This window comes from Rhipicephalus microplus, chromosome 1 (genome assembly GCF_043290135.1).
Source record: "Rhipicephalus microplus isolate Deutch F79 chromosome 1, USDA_Rmic, whole genome shotgun sequence".
NCBI classification, from domain to species: Eukaryota; Metazoa; Arthropoda; class Arachnida; order Ixodida; family Ixodidae; genus Rhipicephalus; species Rhipicephalus microplus.
This window is the reverse complement of record NC_134700.1, coordinates 216,071,695-216,098,084: the sequence shown is the minus strand read 5'-3', so window position 1 is coordinate 216,098,084 and position 26,390 is coordinate 216,071,695. Positions and strand designations below refer to the sequence as shown.

The 26,390-nt window shown below is 45.2% G+C and overlaps 2 protein-coding genes across 4 annotated transcripts in view; one reads left to right on the top strand and one right to left on the bottom strand.

The window, feature by feature from the left end:
• Nucleotides 1-15,694, bottom strand: part of LOC142807353 (uncharacterized) — a 93,291-nt gene extending 77,597 nt beyond the window's left edge. For both annotated transcript variants that reach the window (XM_075891342.1, XM_075891343.1), the window contains exon 1: nucleotides 15,537-15,694. In XM_075891342.1, coding sequence (XP_075747457.1) covers nucleotides 15,537-15,643 — 107 coding nt within the window. In that variant the 5' untranslated portion in view covers nucleotides 15,644-15,694. The remainder of the gene's footprint in view (nucleotides 1-15,536) is intronic.
• The window catches only part of LOC142807537 (neo-calmodulin-like), a 134,773-nt gene that overhangs the window by 105,167 nt on the left and 3,216 nt on the right, over nucleotides 1-26,390 (top strand). The window contains exon 1 of one of the 2 annotated variants that reach the window (XM_075891356.1): nucleotides 24,731-25,032. The exons of the other annotated variant lie outside the window; for it this stretch is intronic. Within the exon in view, the coding sequence (XP_075747471.1) occupies nucleotides 24,814-25,032 (219 nt within the window). The 5' untranslated portion in view covers nucleotides 24,731-24,813. Of the gene's footprint in view, nucleotides 1-24,730; nucleotides 25,033-26,390 lie in introns of those variants that run through there. 2 annotated transcript variants of the gene reach the window in all.

Below are 26,390 nucleotides of genomic sequence, written 5' to 3'. Positions count from 1 at the left end.
CCCAGGTGGTCGAAATTTCCGGAGCCCTCGACTACGGCGTCTCTCATAATCATATAGTGGTTTTGGGACGTTAAACCCCACAAATCAATTAATCAGGGTACCCACTACGACATATATAATCATAATTTTGTGTAGTAGGCTGGCACTCACTAGATATACTTCGTCATTCTTCGAAGAAGCTTGGTGTTCACTACACGTTTGCAACAAACTTTGTTGAAACTTTTTATGCCTTAAGTGGGTATGTGCTCGAGTTAATGGGGTATCAAGGTCCAGCTGTGCTAATGGGTTGGAGCATTGGACGGCGCACTCGTTACACAACTCGAATTGTGTGAACATTGATCGTTCAAATTTCTAAATGATTTATTACTAATACTAACGCAATTATTTTGCCTAGATCAAGCCCGCCTAAGGAAAGTTTGCGACGGAGTTTCAAGGACAGGCATGGCTCTGAGGTAGAGTGCTAGGCTGGCAAGCAGGGGACCAGGGTAAGAATGTCGCAGTGTCGTTGTTGTTGTTGTTTCCCTGAGCAAATGGCTCGTACGCAAAGGAGGGGATTGGCCGATTATAAGGTGAATTTGCCCTATACTTTCAGCATTGCGTCATTCCTAAAAAAACTTTTGTAACTTAATTTTGATTTGAAATGCCGATATCAAGTTTGCAGAAAAAACAAATGAAGAAAAATAGTGAGACCATAATTTAGCAAGAAAATCGTTTAGTCGCAGTGATGTATGCCTGAACGGCGAATAAAACATCCCTGTGGCTGAAACCCAGTGTAGAGGCTCCAAATGAAAGATCAGGTTGTGATAATTGCAAGCCCAGTCTTTGAAGAGGTGGTGCTAGTATGCTTTGCCTGAGTAAATCGAAACGGCGACAATGTAATAAAAAATGACTGATCGTTTCCTGTTGATTACAGTAAATACACATAGGGTAATTTAATATACCTGATCTATGCAAGTAAAAATTGAGGGAGGTAACGCGGCAACGAAATTTCGTGATGGCAACTTCCATCATCCTTGAATTAGACAGTTCACTGCGCCATGGAAATAACAAGTGTTTGTACTCTGGAGAAGCCGTCAGTGCAGGGTCTGATAAATTTTGCCTGATTTCAAGTGTGCGAAATCGCGCCACCGTAATGTATACTGTATGAGGGAAAATAGGAATAATTGGTTTCGAAAGCGATGCCTTCGCAAGAGAATCAACTGTTTCGTTTAACAACAAACCTTTGTGCCTTGGCGTCCAGATTAAATGAATACTTCGGAGATGACAGGGAGCCAATGATTTAAAAAGTTTCAGTATGGTTGAGCGACCAGATGCGGACAGAGAAGAGCACACTGATAACGAATCAATTATGACTGCTACTACTGGAATGGAAATATTTACATTTCGCAAAGCTAATATTATTGCCATGAATTCAGCCAGAAAGACAGGAAGAAAATCCGGTAAGCGAAGTGAAAATGACCAATAAAGTACGGGGCAATATATTCCAACGCCTGATTTTTCATGTGATTGAGATGCGTCCGTTGCTATAATGACATTTGTTGGCAGAGTGTTGTTGTTGACATTTGTTGGCAGAGTGACAGTGTCCTTGGTGTTTTTATTTACTGTTTTTTTTCTTCTTATTTTGTACGATAGTGGTTACAGACACTGATGGCGGCGGTGGACAACTACAGCACCGCATTGTCCACCACAACCCTTGTTGTGATCTCATAAAAGCATTAACTGTAAAATTTTAATTGGCCCCGTGCGCTTCATCATCATCACCATTAACACTTAAAGGCCCCTACAAGGGTGTACATAAAAAGGGACATTATCAGGGACGTGTCATGACATAAATGCAGTGTTTGAATATCAAATAAAAAGCAAAGCAATTACACAGCAGGCAAACAAAAAAAAAGGCAGATGCGAAGCAGCAGCGTTGCGCAATGATGTGGTTGGGGTTTTTAACTCGCGCTTCGTTAGTGTAGTTGGTCTTCCGCTGCCGACACTTGCGTTCGGCTTCCCTGGCTCGCGCTTCGTCAGTGCTGCAGGCACGACGTCGCCATTCGCAAACGCATTCGGCTCTGCTGACCCTCGCAACACGGGCGACGGCCGGGTTTGGCCAAATCGCTTCGGTGCGTATTTCGCCAGGCGGAAGAACTTCACTTTCCGACGTCTTTTCTATCACACATAAAGGAGCCGAAAATGTGTTAACTTGATGTGTGCTCGAACGTTGCGAGCGGTGGAGAAATTGAAGCGAGAGAGAGGTTGCACGTAGCAGGTGGGGAGATAGAGAGGGAGTGACGTCACCGCGCACAGTGAGGGAAGGTGTGATCTACTTGGGACTTGCCCAACAGCTGCGGTGAGGAGAGTGCGGTGCGGCGCGTTGACATGGAGACACGGATGAACAGCTTTACGCAGGCTAGTAAAAGAGCTGCTTCGCATCTAAAAAGCTTTATTGTTGAGGCGCTGATCGACGACCTGGATGGTGGGAGAGTTAGCTAGAAACAAAAGACAACAACATTTTGAATTGGGACATGTCGCGCTCCTGAACAACAAATTCCGGAAGACTGTTCCAATGCTCGATTGCTGAAGGCACGGATTATTTGTTAATGGCTAGAGTTGATCCATCAAGACGTTGAATGCTTTAGGGTTGAAAAGGCGATGAGAAGTGCGAGTTGGTGGAATTGGTAGTGTCATGCCGATGAGAAAAGTTGTGGTACAGTTTATGAAACAGGCTGGTCTGCGTGGTTTTTCTGCGATCAGCTAAAGGAGTGAGCTCAAGAGATGATTTAATCTGAGTGACGCTTGCATGTTTACTGTGCTGAAATGATATAAACTGGGCAGCATGATTCTGAACTGACTCACGAAAAGAGATGATGTAATCTTGATGGAGGCTTCAAATGGCTTCGCTTTCAAGCGTGCCACGAGTAAAAAAATTAAAACAAACACTCCGCGTCTAACATTGCTTACTGGGAACCATGCTAGAGTGTCCACAGCAAGTACAGTTGTGAAGTTCCTATTATACTGCAATCCCTCCATTTGCAGATCAGGGAAGTACCAACTGCGCACCCGTAAAGTACCAAGCGAACCTACGTTGTGGCCCTCTTACAAATGGGTGGGCAGCTTTAAGCCATCCACTCGTTGCACAAGTTACACGTTTCGACACTTGGTGCGATTTTACGATCCTCCACGTACTGTTACATGCGTTAAGGAGACTTTTCCAGTACAGGAAATTATTATAGCGTTTTCTGACGAAGCTGCTTCAAACAATGGCGTGAACCTGTAGTAGAATACTTGCTTGCCCCGCCGAAGGCCTCGGCCCAATTCTCGCTCAAACTGAAGATTTGTTATTATAATTTATTTGAATCCATCTCACATTTTCGCTTACAGACCACGCCAATGTTTCGCTTAAAGCCCATGATGCCGCAACCGACGCCGAAACCGACGCTGATACCAGAATTTCCGGGTAACGAGATCTTTGACGCTATCGCATCAAACAATTGTCGGCGTCACATGCAGTGGTCAGTAGCGGGAACACAAAAAAGGAGGTTGGCGTCAGCGTGCTGACGGCCACCTTTGTAAGGGTTGACAAACCCTATTCCTGCAGGAGTAGCGCCCAGGTGACTAGGCATGTTGCGGAGACTAATTCAGGTAGAAAATGGTGATCACTTGCTCTGATTTCAATTCGTTTGTAGCTGTAAAGAAAGGAACTTTAACGTACCAAATTTTGGGCTACAAGAAGTACGGTGAACGAATGAACGAACGAGTGAATGAATGAATGAATGAATGATCCTGAATAATTTTCTTCTTGAAGAATTCTTTCCATAGCAGAACAGCATTGTTGCAGAGGTCATATGAAAATGTAAGATGGAATGGACACGTAATGCTTGAAACAGCTTGGGTCATAATGGAAAATGCGAGAGATATTGTATGAAACGGACATCAACTTGGTGCAGTCAGATCTCGTGCTCGACTGAAGCGCAAACAATAAAGTTAAAGAAAATAAAAGAGCGAAGGCTAAAAAGAAAAACGGTGGTTCAGGGCCGCATACAGCGGTCATGCCCAATCCTCTTCTTTACCGCCTTTCCTCCGTTAAGCGGAAGTTTTGAGTCCCTCGTCTAGACGGCGCGTGTCCCTCGTGGCGGGAGGCAACGGCCACGGGTCGAGCAAGAGCGGTGTGCCACGGACAGCCGGTTGAATTTCGCCGACGCAAGTGAGGCGACGTTGCCGTTGCTTGCTGATAAAAACGGTTGGCGCTGGACCGCAAGGCGTGGTTGGTTTAGTTCACTGCGGGCTTGCGTTGTCTGGTTGTGAAAATTGGTTTGCTGGTGGCGTTTATTTTGCATTCTCGGTGCGAGCAGCCCTAACACTGTGTTCGTCTTCTTTGCGTCGTATTGTAGCTTCTTCCTTCTTCATTTCGCTATACTCTTTCATGGTTTTCATACGGTTGAAAATAGTTTGCAATGTGGATGTATGTGTGGAATGAGGGGCCGAAATGCAACTTCTTCAGTTTATTATTATTTTTTTTTGAGAGACTTGCCCGTGGTTGACAGATAGCTCAAAAAAGTTGGTAATGTGAATATATGTGTGGAAGGTGGGAGGGAGTGAGGTTGCGCCAACTTGCGTTTATAGCCACATAGTGATCCCAGAACAACTTTATTTCCACAAAAACAAGATTTTTTTCATCAGTGTGGACGTTGTGTTTCGAATGTTAGGAACAATATTATGCAGCGCCTCGTGTTCATTTCTAAGGCTTCGTTCTTCTTTCCCCTCTTGTACGTGTAAGAGTTTGCGTGCTTCCTGGTACACCCATATTCATAAATAATCATACTGTTTTTTTAGAAATAAACAATGTGACCCAGCTCTGTCCCTTGCATTTCGTTTCAGCAGTCCACTCCGTGATTTTCTCGGAATTCGCAAGAACGCGTGGGCGATCGCGTCGACAAATTTTGTCGACTGTATCAATTTCGCGGGTGGTGGTGTTGAAGTGTCGCAATACAGCGCGCGTTTCGGAATGAAACTCACGCCGACTCACATGAGTCCCTTGAGCGGCTTACGAAGGTGCTGTGGCACTTTCGTGCGTGGTTGTCATTCGATCGGCACTTGACAGAAAAGCGCGGTGCTGGCGTAGATTCAGTCGTTTTTCTTTCGGCGTCTACCGGTGCCAGCACAACGGATCGTTTTACACAGCCGCTGCGATACCGTCCGACACACGCGCGACGAGATAAATAGCTTTCCAGAAAACAAAACGAAATAGAAACTGCCTTCGAGTGAACAACAAGTCTTTCAATGAGCGCATAGCTTGGAGTGACAAATTTTGTATATATATATATATATATATATATATATCATCATCCTGACTACGTCCACTGCAGGACAAAGGCCTCTCCCATGTTTCGCCAGTTAACCCGGTCCTGTGCTTGCTGCTGCCAATTTATACCCGCAAACTTCTTGATCTCATCTGCCCACCTAACCTTCTGTCTCCCCCTATCCCGCTTGCCTTCTCTGGAAATCCAGTTAGTTACCCTTAATGACCAGCGGCTTTGCCTCTTTTCATGCTCTCCAAAGCTTTTATGACTTCTTCTATCATTACTGGTGGGGTGTCATCTGGGTTACTGCTAGTTCTTATAGTACTAAAGTTGTGGTTGTCCCTGTTAGTGTACAGATCTCTGTAAAAATCCTCCGCTATTTCAACTATCCTATCCATATTGGTAGTTATTTTGCCCTCTTTGTCCCTTAGTGCATACATCCGATTTTTGCCTATCCCAAGTTTTCTCTTCACTGCTTTGACGCTTCCTCCGTTTTTCAGAGCGTGTTCAATTCTCTCCATGTTATACCTTCTTACATCGGATACCTTACGCCTATTAATCAACTTCGAAAGCTCTGCCAGTTTTATTTCGTCTTTTGTACTTGAGACTTTCATGATTTGGCGCTTCCTAATGAGATTCTTCGTTTCCTGGGAAAGCTTGCCAGTGTCCTGTCTAACTACCCTGCCTCCAACTTCCACTGCACACTCCGTAATGATACTCGTCAGATTATTATTCATTGTATTTATGCTAAGGTTGGTTTTCTCACTAAGAGCCTAGTACCTGTTCTGAAGCGAGACTCTGAATTCCTGTACTTTACCTCTCAGTGCTAGCTCATTGATTGGCTTCTTGCGTATTAGTTTCTGTCGTTCCTTTCTCAAGTCTAGGCGAATTCGAGACCGTACCATTCTATGGTCACTGCATCGTACCTTGCCAACCACTTCCCCATCCTGCACGATGCCTGGGTGTGCACTCCTTATAAATCTATTTCGTTCTTATTTTCGCCATTAGGGCTCCTCCATGTCCACTTGCGGTTTCCTAGTTTTTGGTAGAAGGTATTTAAAATCCGTAAATTATTGCGTTCTGCGAATTCTACTAGTAGCTCTCCTCTGGCGTTTCTAGTACCGATGCCATAATCTCCTACTGCCTGGTCTCCAGCCTGCTTCTTCCCTACCTTTGCATTAAAGTCTCCCATCAGTATTGTATACCGTGTTTTTACCTTACTCATTGCCGATTCCACATCTTCATAGAAGCTTTCAACTGAAGCGTCATCATGGCTGGATGTAGGCGCGTAGGCCTGTACCACCTTCATCTTGTATCTCTTATTCAGTTTAATTACAATACCTACCACCCTTTCATTAATGCTATACTATTCCTCTATGTTGCCAGCTATGTTTCTGTGAATTAGGAACCCCACTCCCAGTTCTCTTCTGTCAGCCAAGCCCCGATAGCAAAGGACGTGCCCATTCTGTAGCACCGTATAGGCCTCATCTGTCCTCCTAACCTCACTGAGCCCTATTATATCCCATTTAACACCCTCTAGCTCCTCGAATAGTACAACTAGACTTCCCTCACTAGATAAGGTTCTAGCGTCAAACGTTGCCAAGTTCAAGTTCCAATGGCGGCCTGTCCGGATCCAGAGATTCTTAGCACCCTCTTAGCACCCTCTTAGCACCCCCCCGGTGCCACGCAGTTCCCAACTGGATAAAAAAAATCCGCATGGTGATGGAACTGCATTACGAGGCCTAGGGTGCGGCCTCACCGGTAACCACCGCCGGGAACGCATTTCTCACCAGAGAAGGATTGGCCCCCCTGGTGCCGTATCTGGCCGCTTCTTCCCATATGCAAACGTCAAATAACTCACGGCCCTCACTCCCCAGCAGCTGCGAAACAACTGACCACGGCGGCGGTCAGATCTGCAACGCAGCAGAGGGTGCTATATGTATGTATATATATATATAAGTTATAACACAACGCAAGCGCTGTGAACAAGGATAAATATGGGAGCGGTCCCCCCTTCGTTAATAGACGAGTTCAGCTAACGTACTAGTACAGCATTTATGTTAGTTTAACTCATCCCCTGTTGAGAGGAGGAACCATTCCGAAACTAAATATATTTATTCTTATTTAGAACGGTTCCATTGTGTTACACACACACACACACACACACACACACACACACACACACACACACACACACACACACACACACACACACACACACATATATATATATATATATATATATATATATATATATATATATATATATATATATATATATATATATATATATATATATATATATATATATATATATATATATATTCTCGAGATGCTACGATTTGAAGCTGCGCCCTAACGCTCCGAAGGCTACAGTGTCTGTACGAATGTTATACGCCTACGTATTTCTCTGAATGTGAATCTAAACCACATGGATGTAAAACAAGTGTGGAAAGAAACTACCTTCTATTGAGGCTTTAATGAATTTATTGAATGTGCCTCAAATTGAACGCTTTCTGCAGCACAAGATGTGAGGCCAAGATGCAAGATTGGAAGATTGTAAACAACAGTAAAATGCTTTTTCTACGCAGAAAATTATTGCCGAACTCGTGTTTCGATAATCTTTGTGAGGTAGCTGTTAAAATTGCCACGACCACTGGATAAAAAAAAAAAAACTTGCTTTTTATCCAGCGGTCCTGCAGCTACTAATTAATAAGTGTACGTATGTAAAACCCCTGAATGAAATTCAGTAGCTCTAAGTGTATGCGTCCCCTGCTCTATGCGTCCCCTGTCAGGAGCTCTAAGTGTATGCGTCCTCGCCCCCTGGCGTCTGTTTCAAACTTGATTGCACGGCCGCGAAACAGCTCAAGTGGCTGCTCTTTACTCTAGTATATTTCTCAACGGCCGTGGTCGCAATTTAACAGTGTTTTCTCATCCTTTTTTTTTTGGGCGGGGGGGTGGTAAAAAACTCCGCGGAACGAGAAGTAGTCAGGCACGTAAAAACAGAGATTTTACATTACGCTTCCCGTTAACGCATGTAACGAGGCCGTACTCGGTGTTTGAGTGGCACTGGGCTCTTGCTGGGAAATGCTTGGCAGCTGAGCGGAAAAACTGAAATTACTTAGGCGCATAAGCCAACCGATTCAGGCGTATTAGGCGGACGAAGCTTGTAACCTCCGTTCACGCGAGAAAGAATCAACGCTGATATAAGACAGAAGAAAATGAATTTTCGAAGCTAAGAAAGAGTGAGAAACGACGGGAGGACCGTCTGAGAATTTCCGCCAAATTGAAGAAAGCGGATGGCCAGTTAATACGGCAGCGTTGAGACATGTTTGCATGCATGAAGAAAACCACCACCCCCTTCACGCTAAGCCTAAGCTGGTTTAGTGAGGCAAATCGCCTTAGCGCAAGGGCTGTCGGCTGGCTGTTTCCAACGTGCCAGCGCTGCTTGTCTGCCGTCAAACTCTCCCTATAGCTTTGAACAACGTTGACAAACGTGCACGCACGTGAGAGAGAGAGAGAGAGAGAGAGAGAGAGAGAGAGAGAGAGAGAGAGAAAAGAGGGCGTATCAAGGTCTCGGACAAAAAACAAACTGCACTCTAATAATTTTTCTTCTTTTAGTGAGCAAACGATACAGAAACGTTGTGTCACATTTTACAAGCTTGAAAGCCTGAGTTTTAAAGCAGTACCGGAGGAATGAAGCCTTTGAGATTGTGGCCTGGTGGAGCAGTCACTTAACTGAAAGGTTTCGTCGGGCTCATCGGCCCCGCATTAACAAGAAGCATGTAATGGAGGCAAACGTACTACAATTGAAAGATGCGAAGACTAGACGAGATCACAAACACTGGTGTTTACTGCCAACCGCTATTTACACAGGAACGCACAATTTATACGTGTTTGTCTCGGCATCAGCATCCGCTATGACCTTAACGAAAGCGCGGATGTAAATAGAATGAAGAGTTACTCGAGTCACCGAACTATCTTCATCAAAGCCACGCTCATTTGAAAAAAAAAAGTCGCAGCAAATCCACGGAGTGAATGATGATGAGTGGGGCGAAGCGTCCGTCAGCCCATCCGAATGACCATCCGTGCGTTCATCTATGCGTCCGTCCGTCTGTGCGTGCGTCCGCCCAGGAGTCCGTCCATCCGTCCGCTCGTCCATACATTCGTCCGTTCGTCTGATAGTCTGTTTGTGCATCCATGCGTCCGTCTGTGCGTTCATCTAGTGAACACTTCAAGTAGCGCCATTTCACATTTCGCATCCCCTGTGGAACATACTCGCTACACGCGTCCATCCATCCGTTCGTCCGTTTGCTAGTCTGTCTGTCCGTCCGTCCGTACGTCAATCTAGTGAACACTCCAAGCACCACCATCTCGCATCCCCTGTGGCACGTACTTGCTCTAGAGCGGGTAAGTGCCACCGGTGGCTATACCTACTACAACTACATACATAGGAGGATGTGCAGACCTACGACCCAAGGAGGTTTGCCTCTAAAACCACGCGAATGTGTGTAGCAAACAATATACGGTCGTTTACAACCTAATGATAATTGTAAGCTGCACCGACATTTATCGTTGCCTCACCGAGAGAGAATTTGTACAAGTGTGACATCCAATCGAGGAGAGAAGGGGAGAGAAAGGTAAAGAAAAAACTGGGAGGTTAACCAGGAAGAACTCCGGTTTGCTAAACCATATTCGGGAAGGAAAAAATGGCTGCGAAAAAATGAAAGTAAAGATGAAAGGCCACAACGATGCGACAAAGGTATGTGTGTCTAAAGGCAACACACCAACATCGTCTGAGACCAGTTATAACCGGTCGTCTAGTTCGGTTTCTCGAAGAAACACAAGCAAGGCTCTCATAGCCACTTGCCTTGAAGAACGGGTAGTCCGGTGTCATGACGGCCAGCACAAACGAAACACAAACTTGGATTGTACTTTGTGAGAGGTTGGTTGTCCAGTTGTTCATATACAGCTGAGGGCTATAATTAGGGTGCCGAAACGGGTGCATTCACACAGAAAGCGCGCGATCGTTTCACCGCATCAGCAAAAATTACTATAAGTTTTAGCCCTTTAAATAGTGAATGAATATGTATTCGGCAAACGCGCACCCCCCTTCCCCAGCCAGAGATGTACTAGAAGGATAGAATTAGGGCTTGCCAGATTGGATGGCACATGTAATGGACGATCCGAGTCTAAGGTATTGATACCGTACTTTGAACGAAGTGTTGAAGAGAAGGAGGAAGTGATATTGGATTCTAGCCGGGCTAAACCTTCCGAGACTATCTATCTATCTATCTATCTATCTATCTATCTATCTATCTATCTATCTATCTATCTATCTATCTATCTATCTATCTATCTATCTATCTATCTATCTATCTATCTATCTATCTATCTATCTATCTATCTATCTATCTATCTATCTATCTATCTATCTATCTATCTATCTATCTATCTATCTATCTATCTATCTATCTATCTATCTATCTATCTATCTATCTATCTATCTGTCTATCTGTCTGTCTGTCTGTCTGTCTGTCTGTCTGTCTGTCTGTCTGTCTGTCTGTCTGTCTGTCTGTCTGTCTGTCTGTCTGTCTGTCTGTCTGTCTATCTATCTATCTATCTATCTATCTATCTATCTATCTATCTATCTATCTATCTATCTATCTATCTATCTATCTATCTATCTATCTATCTATCTATCTATCTATCTATCTATCTATCTATCTATCTATCTATCTATCTGTCTGTCTGTCTGTCTGTCTGTCTGTCTGTCTGTCTGTCTGTCTGTCTGTCTGTCTGTCTGTCTGTCTGTCTGTCTGTCTGTCTGTCTGTCTGTCTGTCTGTCTGTCTGTCTGTCTGTCTGTCTGTCTGTCTGTCTGGGAAGGACGAGAGAACAACAACCCGTGGAGCTCAGTCGTCCTTTTTGGGGGCTCCAGTGCGTTACGTAGCACTCTCCACCAATGCTGTAATGGTGTGAGATGTTTATTTTACAGGGCGAGGTGATGCTTAACCCTGTGCGAGGTGGGCGAGGTGAGACTTAGCCCTGCGAGAACCCAATTGCACTTCCTCCTCCTCTTCCACACTTCGTTAGAAGTACGGTATCAGTATGTAGACGTGGACTTGTAACCGTCCGCGGATTCCACCAGTCCAGCGTTAAATGACGTGCTAGCGCACAAAGTCGTTTCGCCGCGTCAGATTTTGATAGCGTGATGGTGACACTGCCGACGCCATCATGGGTGGATCGAACGGCTGCATCCATTTGGTCTCTGCCGGGAAAGCTGTGGCGACTTGACAAACAGTAGAATGTAATGTTGCTTCTTTTTTCTGCAGTTTCATGATGAATGTGCCTATGTTTGCCTATGTTTAGAAAACGTTCATTTCGATGTAGTACGTAACACGCAAGTGAAGTTAGAGTCCGTACAACGAGGACAGTAACGAACTGTGTTTAGAAGAAGTGTTTAACGGTTCAGTGTACTTGGCACTTTACTATGGGTGAGCAGAAAGCCATCCTAGTACGCGAGTTATGTCGCAGGAAGTAGGTTACCAGCACAAACTGTGTATTTGGAAAAATGTGTGACAACTTTGAGTACAACGCACTCGAGTATGGGAAAGCAGTCAGCTGTCACGACAAACGTAGAAGTGGTTCATTTTGCACCACACATCGTAAGGCTAATTTACCGTCACATAGAATAGGCCAGGCATATGTGACTTTTACATACAGGCACTCGTTCGCGTCGCCAAGTCTCGATCAAAAACTTGAACTTCTTGGCAAATATGAGCAAATATTCACATTTCTCTCATTCAAACGTAACGTTGTAACAAGGTACAACGAACGTTTCATTCATAATAGGCGCAGTGGTTACATTAAAAGAGAAAAGCACTCATGGGTCGCACGAAAAAGATGAAGCGCAACTCTCTCGGTCAGGTAAATGTCATGCTTAGATGTTCTATGGGTGGAACTTTATTTGACGGATGAAACAACACGTGCACAGGGATGCTTACACCAGTGTGCCAGACTGTGCATAACGGCTATTTGGAAATACGTGGCGGAACCAGAAATCACCACCATCTGTGTAAAGGCCACAATCAAATATTTTATCTATATTCTTTAACACAAGCGTAGTCCTTGTGAACAGAGGCGTCTCTCATAATCATATGGTGGTTTTGGGACGTTAAACCCTACATATAAATCAATTATTCTTGTGAACAGAGGGTCCTTGCTAAAAAAGAGTTGATAGAAGATGGAAGGTAGACGGTTGCCATTCAGCACTCGGTAACCTCATAAGCGTCGCGTAAGCAAGGGGGCGTTGCAGTGTAGGCCCTTTGCCACTCGGTGACGTGCATCGGCATCGTCTCGAGGGGTGTGACCAAACATTCACTCTGGCGCCCGGCTTTTATTTCACGTGGTTTTATGCCACGAATTTCGCTATGCCGCTGGCAGTACGTGAACAGAGGGGTACTAAAGGGTGCTCGTGAACGCGTTCACGGCGTAATTTTTGTCGACGCGGCTTCATAATATGTGAAGCCCACTGGACGGCTTTTCGCTCTCCTGCAGTAGAGTACCAAGTACTATAGATGATTCAAAACTTTTTCTAAACACACGTTCTGTTTTTTTTTTGACCTGCCAACTACGGCACATACCTGCTGTGGGGAATTGGCCAAGAAAACTATAGTTGTAGCCTATATATAATAACTATTAAAAGATTGCCGTCCCATTACTGAAGTGCACAAAGAAAGAGGTAAAATAAATTACAATATATTTTTTAAATAAATAATACGAACAAAAAGAAAATGGCACTACTACCACATTGAAAGTCTCAAATTTTAAGCTGACATGACAGTACTCACCCGATCAAAATGGCATGCATGTTCTACATTTATTCGCATGAATAATTATATAGGTAGTCTTTTTGAGCATGTATGAAACAAGACATTATGTTCTAATACGTTTAGTTTCCTGCATGAAAATACATGCTGCATCAAATACATTTCTGTGTAAATGTCCCGAGGCGGAGGCACGCTAACTCACATCATTTCCTGCTGTTATTCCATTTTCGATGGTTGGTTTAACTGCGAGTTGCCGCTTCCTTCTTTTTATTTAACAGCGAAGATATTAGCCACCATAAAGATGGCAGTGGTGATGCAAAAAAACTAGGCATGCCGTTGCTTATATACCAAGCACCGAAGATATAGCACGGGCTCCATGATGGAGATCAGTGCGCATATCGTTCCATGGCAGTTTAAAGGCATGGGCGCAAGGATAGTGAAAATAAGGTCAAAAAACGACGGGGAAGCAAGCGTCGCGACCAGATACCGCACAGTCTGGCCAGGCTGTTTGTGCACGGTAGCTGAACCAAGCCCATTGATGGAGTCATCACACGAAACATACGCTCTACAGTGCATAACCTGACTGCGCCAGATCGATGCTTCCCGGCTAGCCCCTCTTGGATTCTATAAAACTCTTTGTGTACCTCTCTGTCTGCTACCCTCACCCTGCACTGCAGGGAAGTGGTGAGTTGAAATATATGACAGAGGAAAAAAAATCTGAAGGGGTTGTGTGCATGTGACTACGAGGTTGAGTTAACGGGTATTTCTTGTCTATTAAGCTTACGTGCCGCTCATTAAGAGGCGTAATGACAAATAAACTATATTCTCGTCTAACGGTTTACTTGTACTTCTGTACGTGCTCTCTGCTTTATAAGAACGAAAAAATGCCAACAGGGTAAAGGATAACTACTGGGTCAGGGCACTTCAATAAACCTTCAAAAGGTGGTCTAAATTTTGATGGTCTTCCACTACAGTGTATCTAAGAAGCATAACATTGTATGGCACGTGAATACCCACAATTGTTATTGGCCTATTTTAGTTATAACCAACACTGAAGGTACGGAACCAAAAGGAAAAAAGGAGAGCTAAGGATAAGGTTGGCTTGTGAACACTGGACTAACACCGCGTTGCGATCAAGTTTCATCACTCATAAGGGAGTAACTGTGAAGGCGCCCACACAGTCTCAAACTGCGTAACTCTCACAAGGCGAGGTGCCTAAATGCACTAGTAAAAGCAACACTGCTAGTAACAAATCTTTACTGAGTGACAATGCTTAAAAAAACATCTAAAGCGGACACAAAGGAACCAGTCTATAAATATTGCGTCCTTTAAAAGATTTTCACTTACAAACTTGCATGGAACTCAAACTCCCTGCAACAAAAAGTGTTTAAAACTGCGTGTACCACGTGTCGTTATTTTCTTACGGAGCTGTTGCCTTGCTCTTCTAAACATATACCTGGCCTTTCCAACGAGAAAATTATATATTTTCGTTCCCAAAGTGACATTATGCATACCCTAATAGTTTATTTTAGATGTCTGGAAGGTTTGACCACACAAACATGTACTCATATTAGCACAAATACTTCAATACAAAGCACCCGAGTTGTAATGGAAGCAAGCATACTTGACGAGGCTACTGATAAACGTGCGCTCCATTCGACTGATGATTATCAGCTCTGAAAATGCCGTTCAAACGTTGATAATGCCCTTTGAAAGTTGCAATTTATCGAATAAATTTAAATTGGCAAAAAATTTTACTGGTGGGTGTTTATCGGATATTTTTTGGATTAGTATAAAAACACGGAACTTTACAGATAGGACCCGCCCCACTGAACAACCTTGCGATTCTGCACACGAAGCTGACACGGCATGATGATTTATGTGTGTGTCAACCGCAATGCAAAGTGCCTTAAAATTTGAATAGACATGTTCAGATGTATACAAAATATTGTAATAAATTCAACTACAAAAAAGGTGCTACAAAAAAAGGGTTCGATCACGACTGCGGCGGTCACTTCGCCACCGAGACGAAATACCAGGGGCCCGTATACTTGCCATGTCAGGGAACGTTGAAGCACACTAGGTGTGCTAAATTCTGGGGGCCCTCAACTGCGTTTCGTATCATAATCTCAGGGTGATTTTACACGTGAAACCCTAAAATTACTTTTAATATTACTACTATTATTGAAAAAAAATACAGTGAAGAAAGAACAGATGACTGCTGAAAACAGCTGGTTCTGGTATGGCGATTCGGTGAGGTGGTTCTGCAATCCTCAAAGGCAGTCAGCGCCCCACTACTTCAGATAAAAAAAGCAAACAAAAATGAGTGTGAGAAAAAAAGCAGCAAGCTATGCAGATCATCCACGTGTGTCCATTTGGTTCACCGTGACCCCTTCGGGTTAGTGGCGGCGTACGTACCCTTGCAGCTGGCGCGCTGTGCCTCCTCGGCCGATGATGCTGGCCGCGCTTCGCGCCAGAAGCGCCAGCAGCACGAGCGAGAGGAGTCCAGGCCGTACGGGGCCCATTGCGCTCTCAGCCCAAACTGGCCGCTCGCAACGAGGCGGCCACCATCCGGCTGCAATCGCGCGTGCACCGCTGACCAAGGGTCTTCTTGGGCGACGACGCCCGGTGTCAGGTGTCGCCCGAGGCTATATTGCCCTCGCAGACGGCAGCTGCACGTGGGAGCTCCCCCAGACAGGGCGCCTGACGATGATGACGGAGGGTGGGATGCGAAACCGTTTCGACGCTTCGGCTCGATCACTGTGGAAACCATTCTCTCTTGGAGAACGTTGAGCGCTGTCAATGGCTGTTACCCTGAGTTAAAAAAAAGAGAGAACGATCGAGAGGACAACAAATAATGGAAGAGGGTTAAGAGAGATCAGTAAAACTACTACAGAATGAAACAGAAACCACTGTTTTGCACTAGTGCAGCTGACGCTACGCGCAAGTAAGCCTATAGCCTCGGCAATGAAGTAGCGGATAAAATCTCCTTGTGTAATGTCACGTATCTACGTTACGTTTCGAGGGCAAGGAGTCCCCTTCCAGTTTAAGCGGTAAAGACTTCAAGAAACAGGATAACTATGGAGCTTAAAATAGAGTGTAAGTTAACTAATAGACAGCTGCCTAAATTTAGTCCGAGAAATAAAGTAGGACTTTGTTTCACCTACAAATGTTTCCATTACATCGAATTCAGCCGTCACGTGCGTCTGCCGCAATTTCGGTTTATGTGAGAGTTAGGATTCCGAAGCAGATCGTATGTAGGGCCATGTAGTACCTCACTGTACTACATGACACTGAATTACTTGTGTTGTGTAACTATACGTTATTTGGTGGGCATTTATGCAGAAAAACATTTGGGCAATCTCCTCGAAGGGAACCCTGATAAGATGCCAATCAGCAGCGTTGCGCACGGGTGGCATCACGGGTTGAACGGCGCTGATTGATTGATTCATTCATTCGTTGATTGATTGATATGTGGGGTTTAACGTCCCAAAACCACCATATGATTATGAGAAACGCCGTAGTGGAGGGCTCCGGAAATTTCGACCACCTGGGGTTCTTTAACGTGCACCCAAATCTGAGCACACGGGCCTACAACATTTCTGCCTCCATAGAAAATGCAGCCGCCGCAGCTGGCATATGAACCCGCGACCTGCGGGTCAGCAGCCGAGTACCTTGGCCACTAGACCACCGCGACGGGGTGGGTTGAATGGCGCTAACGTGGGTGCTGCTGTGAGCACAGGAAGATTAGTTTGAAGTGATGGCTGGCATAGGTCTTGTAGGTGACACGTACAGACCTGTTTCAACGCGTACATTACGCGCACGTAGGTGTATTGCGCGTGAACCGACGAGTCAGCGGTTCAGCCAGCGGTGGTCGTGGTAGGTTTTGCAGGATTATGGACGAGGTGGCAGCTGCGGGCGCCGCGGCGAGCGCGCGGCAGGCGAAGGAGAGAGTGACGTCAGCGCGCACTGCGAGGAGAGCATGACATCAGCGCGCAGCAGCGCCGTAACCTACTTGGCACCGCGCCAACATCTGCGGCATGCGTCGCGTTCACACGGAGGGACAGCATTACAAGGGCTAGTTAAAGAGCTAAGTCGAATCTAGTACTACTCCTATGTTGACCAATCGCACCTTCGTAGTGACGCAGTGCCTTTTGTTACGCAGTCTTCGTGAAAACGTAGAAACTTGTAGCCGAAAGATAACGCCCATGGGAAAACGTCATTGCGTGGCTTTACCGCAGCGACGCACGGCGCTTACGAACTCGGGGGCGTGAGTGGACTCATAAAAAGTAAAACAATAATAAGAATTAAAAGCAAAAAAAGTTCACCCCCCCCCCCCTTACCCCTAGCCGTCGATCAAAATACCTTGAGACATTGCAACAGCAAAAGCTTCATTAATATTATCTTTGTGAACGTTGATATTATGGGGCTTGGCTACTGAACCGAAGGTGGCGGGTTCGAAGTTTGAACCCGGCCATGGCGGTCACGTTTTGATGTAGACGAAATTCCAGAGGCACGTGTTCTGTACGACGTCAATGCACGTCAAGGAACAGACGAAATTTTCGGAGCGCTGCACTTCGACTTCTCTTGTAGTCATATCGTGGACTTGGGACGAAAAACACCAGATGTTATCATTACTGAACGTTGAAAAATCACTCGCAGGAGCAGATAAAATGCCGTATGCAGACTATAGAGCCAATGAATGTGCCACAGTTTAGTAGTTTAGTTTAGGTTCGTAAACAGGCCCCCCAACAATCCAACAATTTCAAAGCACCTATTTTTTTATTTGGTTATTTCGTAGATAGATGGATGGCGATAATTTTAGCATAGCTTGAGCCACCAATATGAATACATTTATAATTTTAATCACCCACTCAAATCACTACACAGCTGACGACCACTTGAACGCGTAGCGGCGCTCGCCATGACTATTTCGGGCGCAAATGACGGAGGCTAGCGCAGACCATTGATTGGATAAATGTAAAGTTAAAAGTGATCGAGACAATACATCAGAAATGAAATTATGATACTTTTTTTTGCATGCTTTCCCACTAAGTTCCAAATAAACAACACTGCAAGAAAAACAATACTACAGAAAGATAGAGGCTTTGACTGGTATTTCGCTTGCAGTTTTTTGTTTGCTCGTATCATGTGCATAAGAAAAGCTTGTCTCACTTCTTTCTCTTGCTTGTGTACGTTCGTGAGTTTGTTTTTCATAAGCATTCATTGAACTCCACAGATGGAGTTCGATTAATCTTTGCTTGTTTTCCTTTGTACCATAATACAGGCAGTTCTGTGATAAAACAAGGGAGGGGTGCTATCTTCTCACCTGTGTCTAACCTTGCGGCACATGTAACAGTGTGCACACAATGTCTGGCATTACGGAAAAGTTTATAGTTTTTCTGTGTACCCGTTTGTGCAGGCCCCTTTTGTGCCCTCGTGAGTGTTGCAGCATTCAAAGTATGAAAGTTCTGCTCCTTCGACACATTGTCAATGGTCTCACTCTGTAGTATCGTCGTCATCAATGCACAGGATATAACAGACAGCGATTATGTGCAAGCGCTATTTCGCTATTTACGTGAGACATTTCATCTCATTTCATTGGCGGCACCATGCAATGCCCGTGAGTGGCGAGTGAAATGTGGTCACGTGATACCGCGAAAACCAAGTTCATAGTCACCATTCCTTCTATTTAAGATTTCCTTAACTGCATAGCTTCAAAACTGCGTGCACCTGTCGCTACCATTCTTCAGTTTATGCAACGCGCAAGTAAAAAAATATGTGCATTGAATATTGCTGGAGGGCTCCTTTAAGAAGTGTGGGACTACTGATTGAAGCCGTTTGGATGCACTTGAGCGGAACGGTGCTGACGGCCAGATTCGCATTCTAAAGCACGACGGTGTCTGTTGCGCATGGAATCTTACGTTTGCGAAGAGCAGTAGAAGTAGTCGCATCTTCTACAGCAGTTTAAAAAGAGACAGGGGGGCGTAGCGGGAAGATCCGAATGAAGCATGTTGATATAGAAAATATTGTCAGCTGTTATAGAGTGCAATTTACAATTAAAGAGGTTGTATTCAACATCCTAAAACATATTATAGGTTAACCAACTGGTTGCATCTGTTTCAAATCTGAGAATATTGTCTGTGTTTTAAACCAGATATCAAAGGCAGCCCAATATTACCAATCACTTCCCTCCCTTTCAAACGTACATTTTTCCTTTCCTTTCTCAGTGTTGTGTAACAGGCCAGGGATCCAGCAGATACCAGTAAGCCAGTAAAAGCCTTATTGTAAAACAAAATAATGCTTGTCTTCGCGGCCAAACTGCTGACCTGTTTTCAGAGGTTGGCGAAATGAAGGAAGCTCATTCAGACTTACTAAAAAATACAATTTCTGATAGGGCCTGACTAATACTGATAGCAGGATAGATACTGATATTAGCCAGAGTTGTCATTCGAGCTTATTCACACTCAACTTTACAGCACTTCTCTGCAGCGGTTACTTGAACTCTATATCACCCATATTTAGCTCGACAAAACTCTCTCGGACTCGGAATAAGTAAAGCTCTGCTTAAACGGGCAAACTCGGACTAAATAATACCGGTATTCTGTTCAACTAGTCTCGCTCAGGCTCATATTGACGCGACAGTCCGAGTCTGAATTATAGTGCGCAAATTAGTTGATGCTGATAATGATGACGATGATGCTCTCACAATTTTGGCATTCACCCACAAAGGAGATCAGCCAAGAACCAGACGGCGGGATATTTAATTTAGTGGGTTATGCATCCAAAAACACCCAAAGAAAATCGAGTCTGTAAAATGAAAGCGCGAATATGACGTAAAATGCTGCACGAGCAAACGGTCAAGAAATCAAATAGGTTCAAAGCCGGAAATAAGAATAAGAATAAGAATACACTAACAAGGTCACCTTTTTGCTTCCATTATGTACGCAAACACAACAGAGCAAACTGTCTTGATGCGTCGTGACGGCCGCGGCACCGACGAAGAGCAAGAAGAAGCATTGAACCGAAGCCCACCGATGTTGCCGGTGGGGGCGCCGGAAAGCCATCACATGACGGGGTAGAGAGTACCGAAGGGTACGTCCGTCTCCTCCGAGTGCTCGTCACCAACTTTTTTTATTTACACATACACACATCTGAGGATGGATGGATGGATTGATTGATGTGGCTGTGCCCTTTAGATCGGGCGGCGGCTAACGTCACCTAGCCGTAATACTTAGTGAACCAACAACCCGATTTATCTTTTTCCCCCTTTAAATAGTGAAGTTGAACACTGGTACTTTGGAGTGAAGGGTTTAATTTTCACTCGTGCCTTGATTTTAGCCACCAATAAGATAACCTCCTTTTAGTTAAGTCTACCCGCTTAAAGTCTATTTTGCCCTCCTTGTCCCTAAACCCCAGTGCTTTGAAAAACTCTGCGCCATCATCCTGAACTATAGGGTGAAGCCCTTTACAGAACATTATGAAGTGTTCGGTAGTTTCTTCTTCCTCTCCACGCGCACTGCTTACTGTGTCTACCCCTTCGTATTTGGCCCGATATGTCTTGGTTCGCAGTACTCCCGTCCTGGCCTCAAACAGTAGAGAACTACCCCGAGTATTATCATAGATCCTTTCCTTGGCAATTTCCTGCTTAAAAGTTCCATAGATCTCTAGTGCGGACTTCTTAATCATGCCGATTCTCCACATATCGGTCTCGGCTTCCTTCACCTTCTTCTTAACCGATAATTCTTTTTGGTTTGGCCCCCTGCTGTTTTCCAAGTATTTACCAGTCAATTTTCTGGTTCGCTTCCGCCATTTTGTATCGACATTCTTCATGTACAAGTAGCTGAATACCTTCCTAGCCCAACGCTCCTCCCCCATTTCTCTCAATCGCTTTTCAAAATTTTATCTTGCTGCTAGCTTCCCTGCCCTCAAATGATGTCCATCCCATATCACCTTGTACTCCCCGATTTGGTGTATTCCCGTGAGCTCCCAAAGCAAGCCTACCTATTCCACGTTGCTTAATTTCTAATCTTGCTTGAACCTTTGATCTCATGCACAAGAACACATTGCCGAACGTCAGACCAGGAGCCATGACCCGTTTCTATATTCTTCTCACAACATCATACCTATTGTAATTCCACAATGCCCTATTTTTCATCACTGCTGCATTCCTGTTACCTTTAGTCGTAGCGTATATTTCCTGTTCCCTTAGGTACTCGGTCCAATTGCTTATCCATACACCCAGATATTTGTATTTATCTGTTATCTCTGGCGTGACCTCCTGTATCCTAATCCCACTACCTTCGTTATCATTAAAAATCATGACTGCTGATTTTTCCCTACTGAATCTAAAATCTAACCTATCTCCCTCATTACCGCAGATGTCCATCGATCCCTGCAAATTTTTCTTGTTGTCGGCCATTAGCACTATATCATCTGAGTACATCAATGTTGGTAGTGCCTGTTCGGTGAATTTTCCTTGTTTGATGAAAGAGAGGTTGAAGCCAAGTCCGCTTCCCTCTAATTTGGCCTCTAATCCTTGTAGGTACATCGTGAATAACAAGGGTGACAGTGGACACCCCTGCCCAAGCCCACGTTTTACCTCTGTGGGCTGGGATACCTGTTTTTCCCACTTTATAGCTACCTTGTTACTTTTATAGATAACCTTTAGAAGATTAGTGACCACGTCTTCCACGCCTAGTGTGTCCAGTATTCCCCGCAATTCCTCTTGAACCACGCTATCGTACACTCCCTTGATATCCAAAAATGCTAGCCACAGGGGCCTGTGTTCTTTTTCTGCTATTTCGATGCACTGCGTCAGTGAGAACAGATTGTATTCCAACCTCTTGTGTTTCCGAAACCCATTCTGCAGTTCCTCCAGCACCCCCTCATCCTATATCCATGCCTGCAGTCTTTCCTTTATAATCTGCATCACCAGCCTGTAGGCCACTGTTGTCACTGTTATAGGACGGTAGTTGGTTATGTCGGCTTTGTCCCCCTTTCCTTTATAGATCATGCTCATCCTGCTAAGTTTCCATCCATCAGGGACTTAACCATCGATTATTGTTTTGCTCATTGCCTCTCTCAAAGGCTGGTTAGACTTCGGACCCAACGTGTTTATCAGCATAATTGGAATGCCATCTGGGCCTGTTGACGTACTACTAGGAACCCTCTTCTCAGCGTTTTCCCACTCTCGCTGTGAAAATGGAGCCATTGCACCCACTTGATCCACCTTTGTCAATAGTGGTGCATAAGGCACTTCTTTGTTGAAATTTTTCTGTCACCTTTGTTCTTATATATTCAATAGCTTCATCCCCTTCTAGCCTAGCACTTTAAGCTGTAGTTATAAACATCTGCTCTAGGCTTGTCTCAATTGTTAGGGAGTTTAGATGGTTCCGAAATTTCGCAGCTGCCTTTCTATCCTTTTTATGTACTTCTGCCAGCCATTGAGCCCCCTTCCTTCTAATATTTTCATTGATCAGAAGGGATGCTTCCCTTCTACAGCTTAGAAAGATGTCCCATTTTCTTTCAACATCATCTGTCGGTTCACCCCGCTGCTTAGCATGTCTGTGTTCCCTAGAGACTTCCTGACAATTCGCTATGGCTCTCTTAACTTCCTCATCCCACCAACTCTTGGGTTTGTGTCCTCTTTTCCGGGGTGACTTCTCACGTGCCTTAGCAAGCTCCAGCTCAAACAGTCTAACTAGATTCGTGTATGTCCACACTGTTTTATTATCCTCAGTGATTACTTTCTCAATTCGTTTAGTAGCTATTTCTGTTTGCTTTTCTGAATAAAAATTTTCCTGTAGTTGCTCATCTTGTCTCCTTCCCACTTTCACCGCTCTTCCAAAACTTAGCTTGATGCATTTGTGATCACTGCCCAGACTTCTGGAGCCACATTCATCTATGTGCATTCCCCTGAGCCTATCATACATCCTATGTTACATCATTGCATAATATATCGTCGACTGCAGCCTTCCTACCTCCCATGTTATTTGCTTTTCACACTTCTCAGTACTGTTTCAAATGATCAAATCATGCCTTTCACACACATCCATGATCATTTTGCCGGTTGGGTTGGTATACCATCTATATCTTCTATGTGTGGATTGATATCTCCTAGTATAATTATCTCGCACTCTCCTCATAATTACTCAATGTCCTTTGATATACACTTCACCATTGCCTGGTTTTCCTCTCTGGCCTTTGCTCTCGTACACAAAACCAAGGAGTGTCATCTGCCCAGCTCCTTTCCCTCTTAACCATAAATCTTCCATGCATCCCTGCTTGACTCTTGCCAACCCATGCTTTTATGTATGAATGCACCAATCATACCCCCCTTGTGCTGCCTTCTGTTCTATTACAATATTCCCATACGTAGTCCGGATTGCAAGGTGGTTGCTTCATGTCCCAAAGATGTGTCTCCACAACCCCATGTACCCTCAGTTCCTCCTGCCTCAACAACTCTTCTATCTCTTCCCACTTTAACTTATTCCTGCCCCCTGCACGTTAATATAGCCTATGTCTGACGTAGCTCGGCCCTTGTGCTGGCGCCGATTTGTTCTCCCACGGACTCCGTGTGGCTTGAATATTTTTGCCCCTTTAGAACGATCTTTGGCTACACTGTTGGCCTCATGGCTCTGGCTCCCCTTAAAAAAGGTGTGGCTTGACGACCCATCCTATTACCAACCCTTCTGCCCGTCGCACCACTGTAGTGAATGCCATCCTGTGTAAAGGGGTGAGCGCCGGGCTCGTACAAGTCTTGGTTCACCTCCATTACGCTGTATCCGAGTTGCCGGCTCATACCCTTGATCACACAGTTGGCCTCCACTATTATCCTTTAAATCCCAGGAGACTGCCCCCAGACCTCTGGGACTGTGCATATGGTCACATGCACACTCTCAGAGGCTTCTCGGAGCTTACGCATCGCATGCTTCTTCAGCACCACCTAGTGGTGCATCTACACATCGCTGCCACGCGAGGCGCCACACAGCAATCCAAACCGAAAGAGAACATGGACACCACACAAACCTCCCTGTGAATATAACGTAATGTAATCCCCCCAAACGAGAAAAACACTGCAACATTTATTTCTAAACCTATCTTTTCGATTGGATCGACAAGGTATCTTTTTATTTGATAAGAATATTGGCGACAGAAAAAAAAATGTGGTATAATGAGTTGAACCATGATGATGTTGCCGATGACGGTGGTGATTATGTCGTTGCTGATGATGATTCTAAGATGAATTACAGCTACCCACGCAGGAGGATGGCCAGGACTCGGGCGTATCGAGAGAGAGAGAGAGAGAGAGAGAGAGAGAGAGAGAGAGAGAGAGAGAGAGCACAACTTTATTGTCGTGATACTTGAGGAGGCAGGTGATCCGTCAGGCTGAACATGGTGCTCACCTTCTCTGCCCTTTGTACGACCTGGAGCTAGACGGCCAGGGTGGCGGAGGTCGGGCGTGTCGAATTGCCTTTTTAAATCCAACTAGAGGCTATGTCGTCAATTATGAAACTTACGTCTTTATGTTATGTTATCCTTTAATGACAAAGAGAATGGTGAAGAAGAAGATCTAGCGAAAAAGGCTCGTGCTATTCGTGCCAGCTATGCACTCGCCAGGCACGTGCGACATCGAAGCGCGAGTACGCCTGCTTAACGTCACCTAGAAGCGAACAGCCTGTGCCCGGATCTCATGGATGACGTTCTGCAGCGAGCCCCGTCGGCCCGTTCAGGCGCCTCGTCCAAGTCGCCTCAGCACAAGGAGCGGCCTCCGCTGAGCGAGCAGCAGATCAGTGACTTTCGCGAGGCTTTCACGCTCTACGATAAAGATGGAAGCGGCAGCATAAGGGCGTCGGACATGGGCACAGTCATGCGGTCCCTCGGCTACCAGCCGACCGAGGCGCAAGTCGCGGTAAGCCTATGGTCTTTCACTGACGTGCTCTTTTATTGTATGTCTTTCTGCTGACGTGAAGGTAGCGGGACCAAATCCTGGTCATGGCAGCGCGATTCGGTGGAGGCCAAGTTCTAGAGACCCGTCTTTTTAAAGAACCCCAGGTAGTCGAAATTCCCGAAGCCCTCCCCTACGACGTCCCTCATAACCATGTGGGGGTTTTTGTGGGCATGAAACTCTATCACTAAATATACAAGGCAGAACCCTGTTATTACGAATCCAAATAACGCGAAAGTGAAACGTGTCTTCACTGAAGTAATTTATCACCTATGTTACGTTATTTCGCCATAATGGCGAAGGAATGAATGCTACATCAACAAACTGCAAATTCATACGAAAAAGGGCAAGTAGTACGAAACTTACAGTGCGCACCTCATGCAGAAAGCACACACGAAATGAGCATACACAGCATGAGCGCGGATAAAAAAAAACCACCCGCATTTTCCCATGAAAGGAATTTGAGTGAATGCGCCGCAGAGCGGGGGGGGGGGGGGGGGGTATCGCGTGAATGTTGCGTAATTGGGTACAGTTTTGGAATGCGTAATTGTTACTTCGTCTTTATTCTTCTTATTATTGAATCAAGGCGATCGATTGATATGTGGCGTTTAACGTCCCAAAGCCACCATATGATTATGAGAGACGCCGTGGTGGAGGGCTCCGGAAATTTAGACCACCTGGCGTTCTTTAACATGCACCCAAATCTGAACACACGGGCCTACAGAATTCTTGCGTCCATCAGAATTGCAGCCGCCGCAGCCAGGATTTAATCCCGCGACCTGCGGGTCAGCAGCCGAGTACCTTAGCCACTAGACCACCGCGGCGGGGCATTCAATGAAGGAGAAGCGTAGAGTTACCGTATATGCTACCTTTAGGTAGCAGAGTTGCGCCACTGTTTTCCGGGCACCGTTCACTGCACCTACAGGAGTTCAGCGCCCCTAATCGCCGAGTGCCATCACGTGGTCGTAGGTGGTTCATTTGCACTGCGGAGAAGCCAACGCTACGCAGATTCCGGGCAGATCAAGCGGGGTTGACAACGGCTGTTGTCATTCTCACCGCGCTTCTTTAGTAATGTAGCCATGCTGCCTGTTGGTCACGAGAAATGCGGCAGCAAATGCATTCTGTGTTGAATTGTACTACGTAGAGCTCATGCGATTAGACGCGGGTGCAGCGGGTGTTGCTTTAGAAAGATTAGTGTTCCTTCGGAAGGAATAAGCGCTTGGCCATTGTCGTCGGCAGGATTTTTACTTGGGGGTGCAAACCATTGTTCCATTGCGGCTCAGGGAGACCGAGAGCACTGGTCTAGCTTGGGTGAAGGCAAG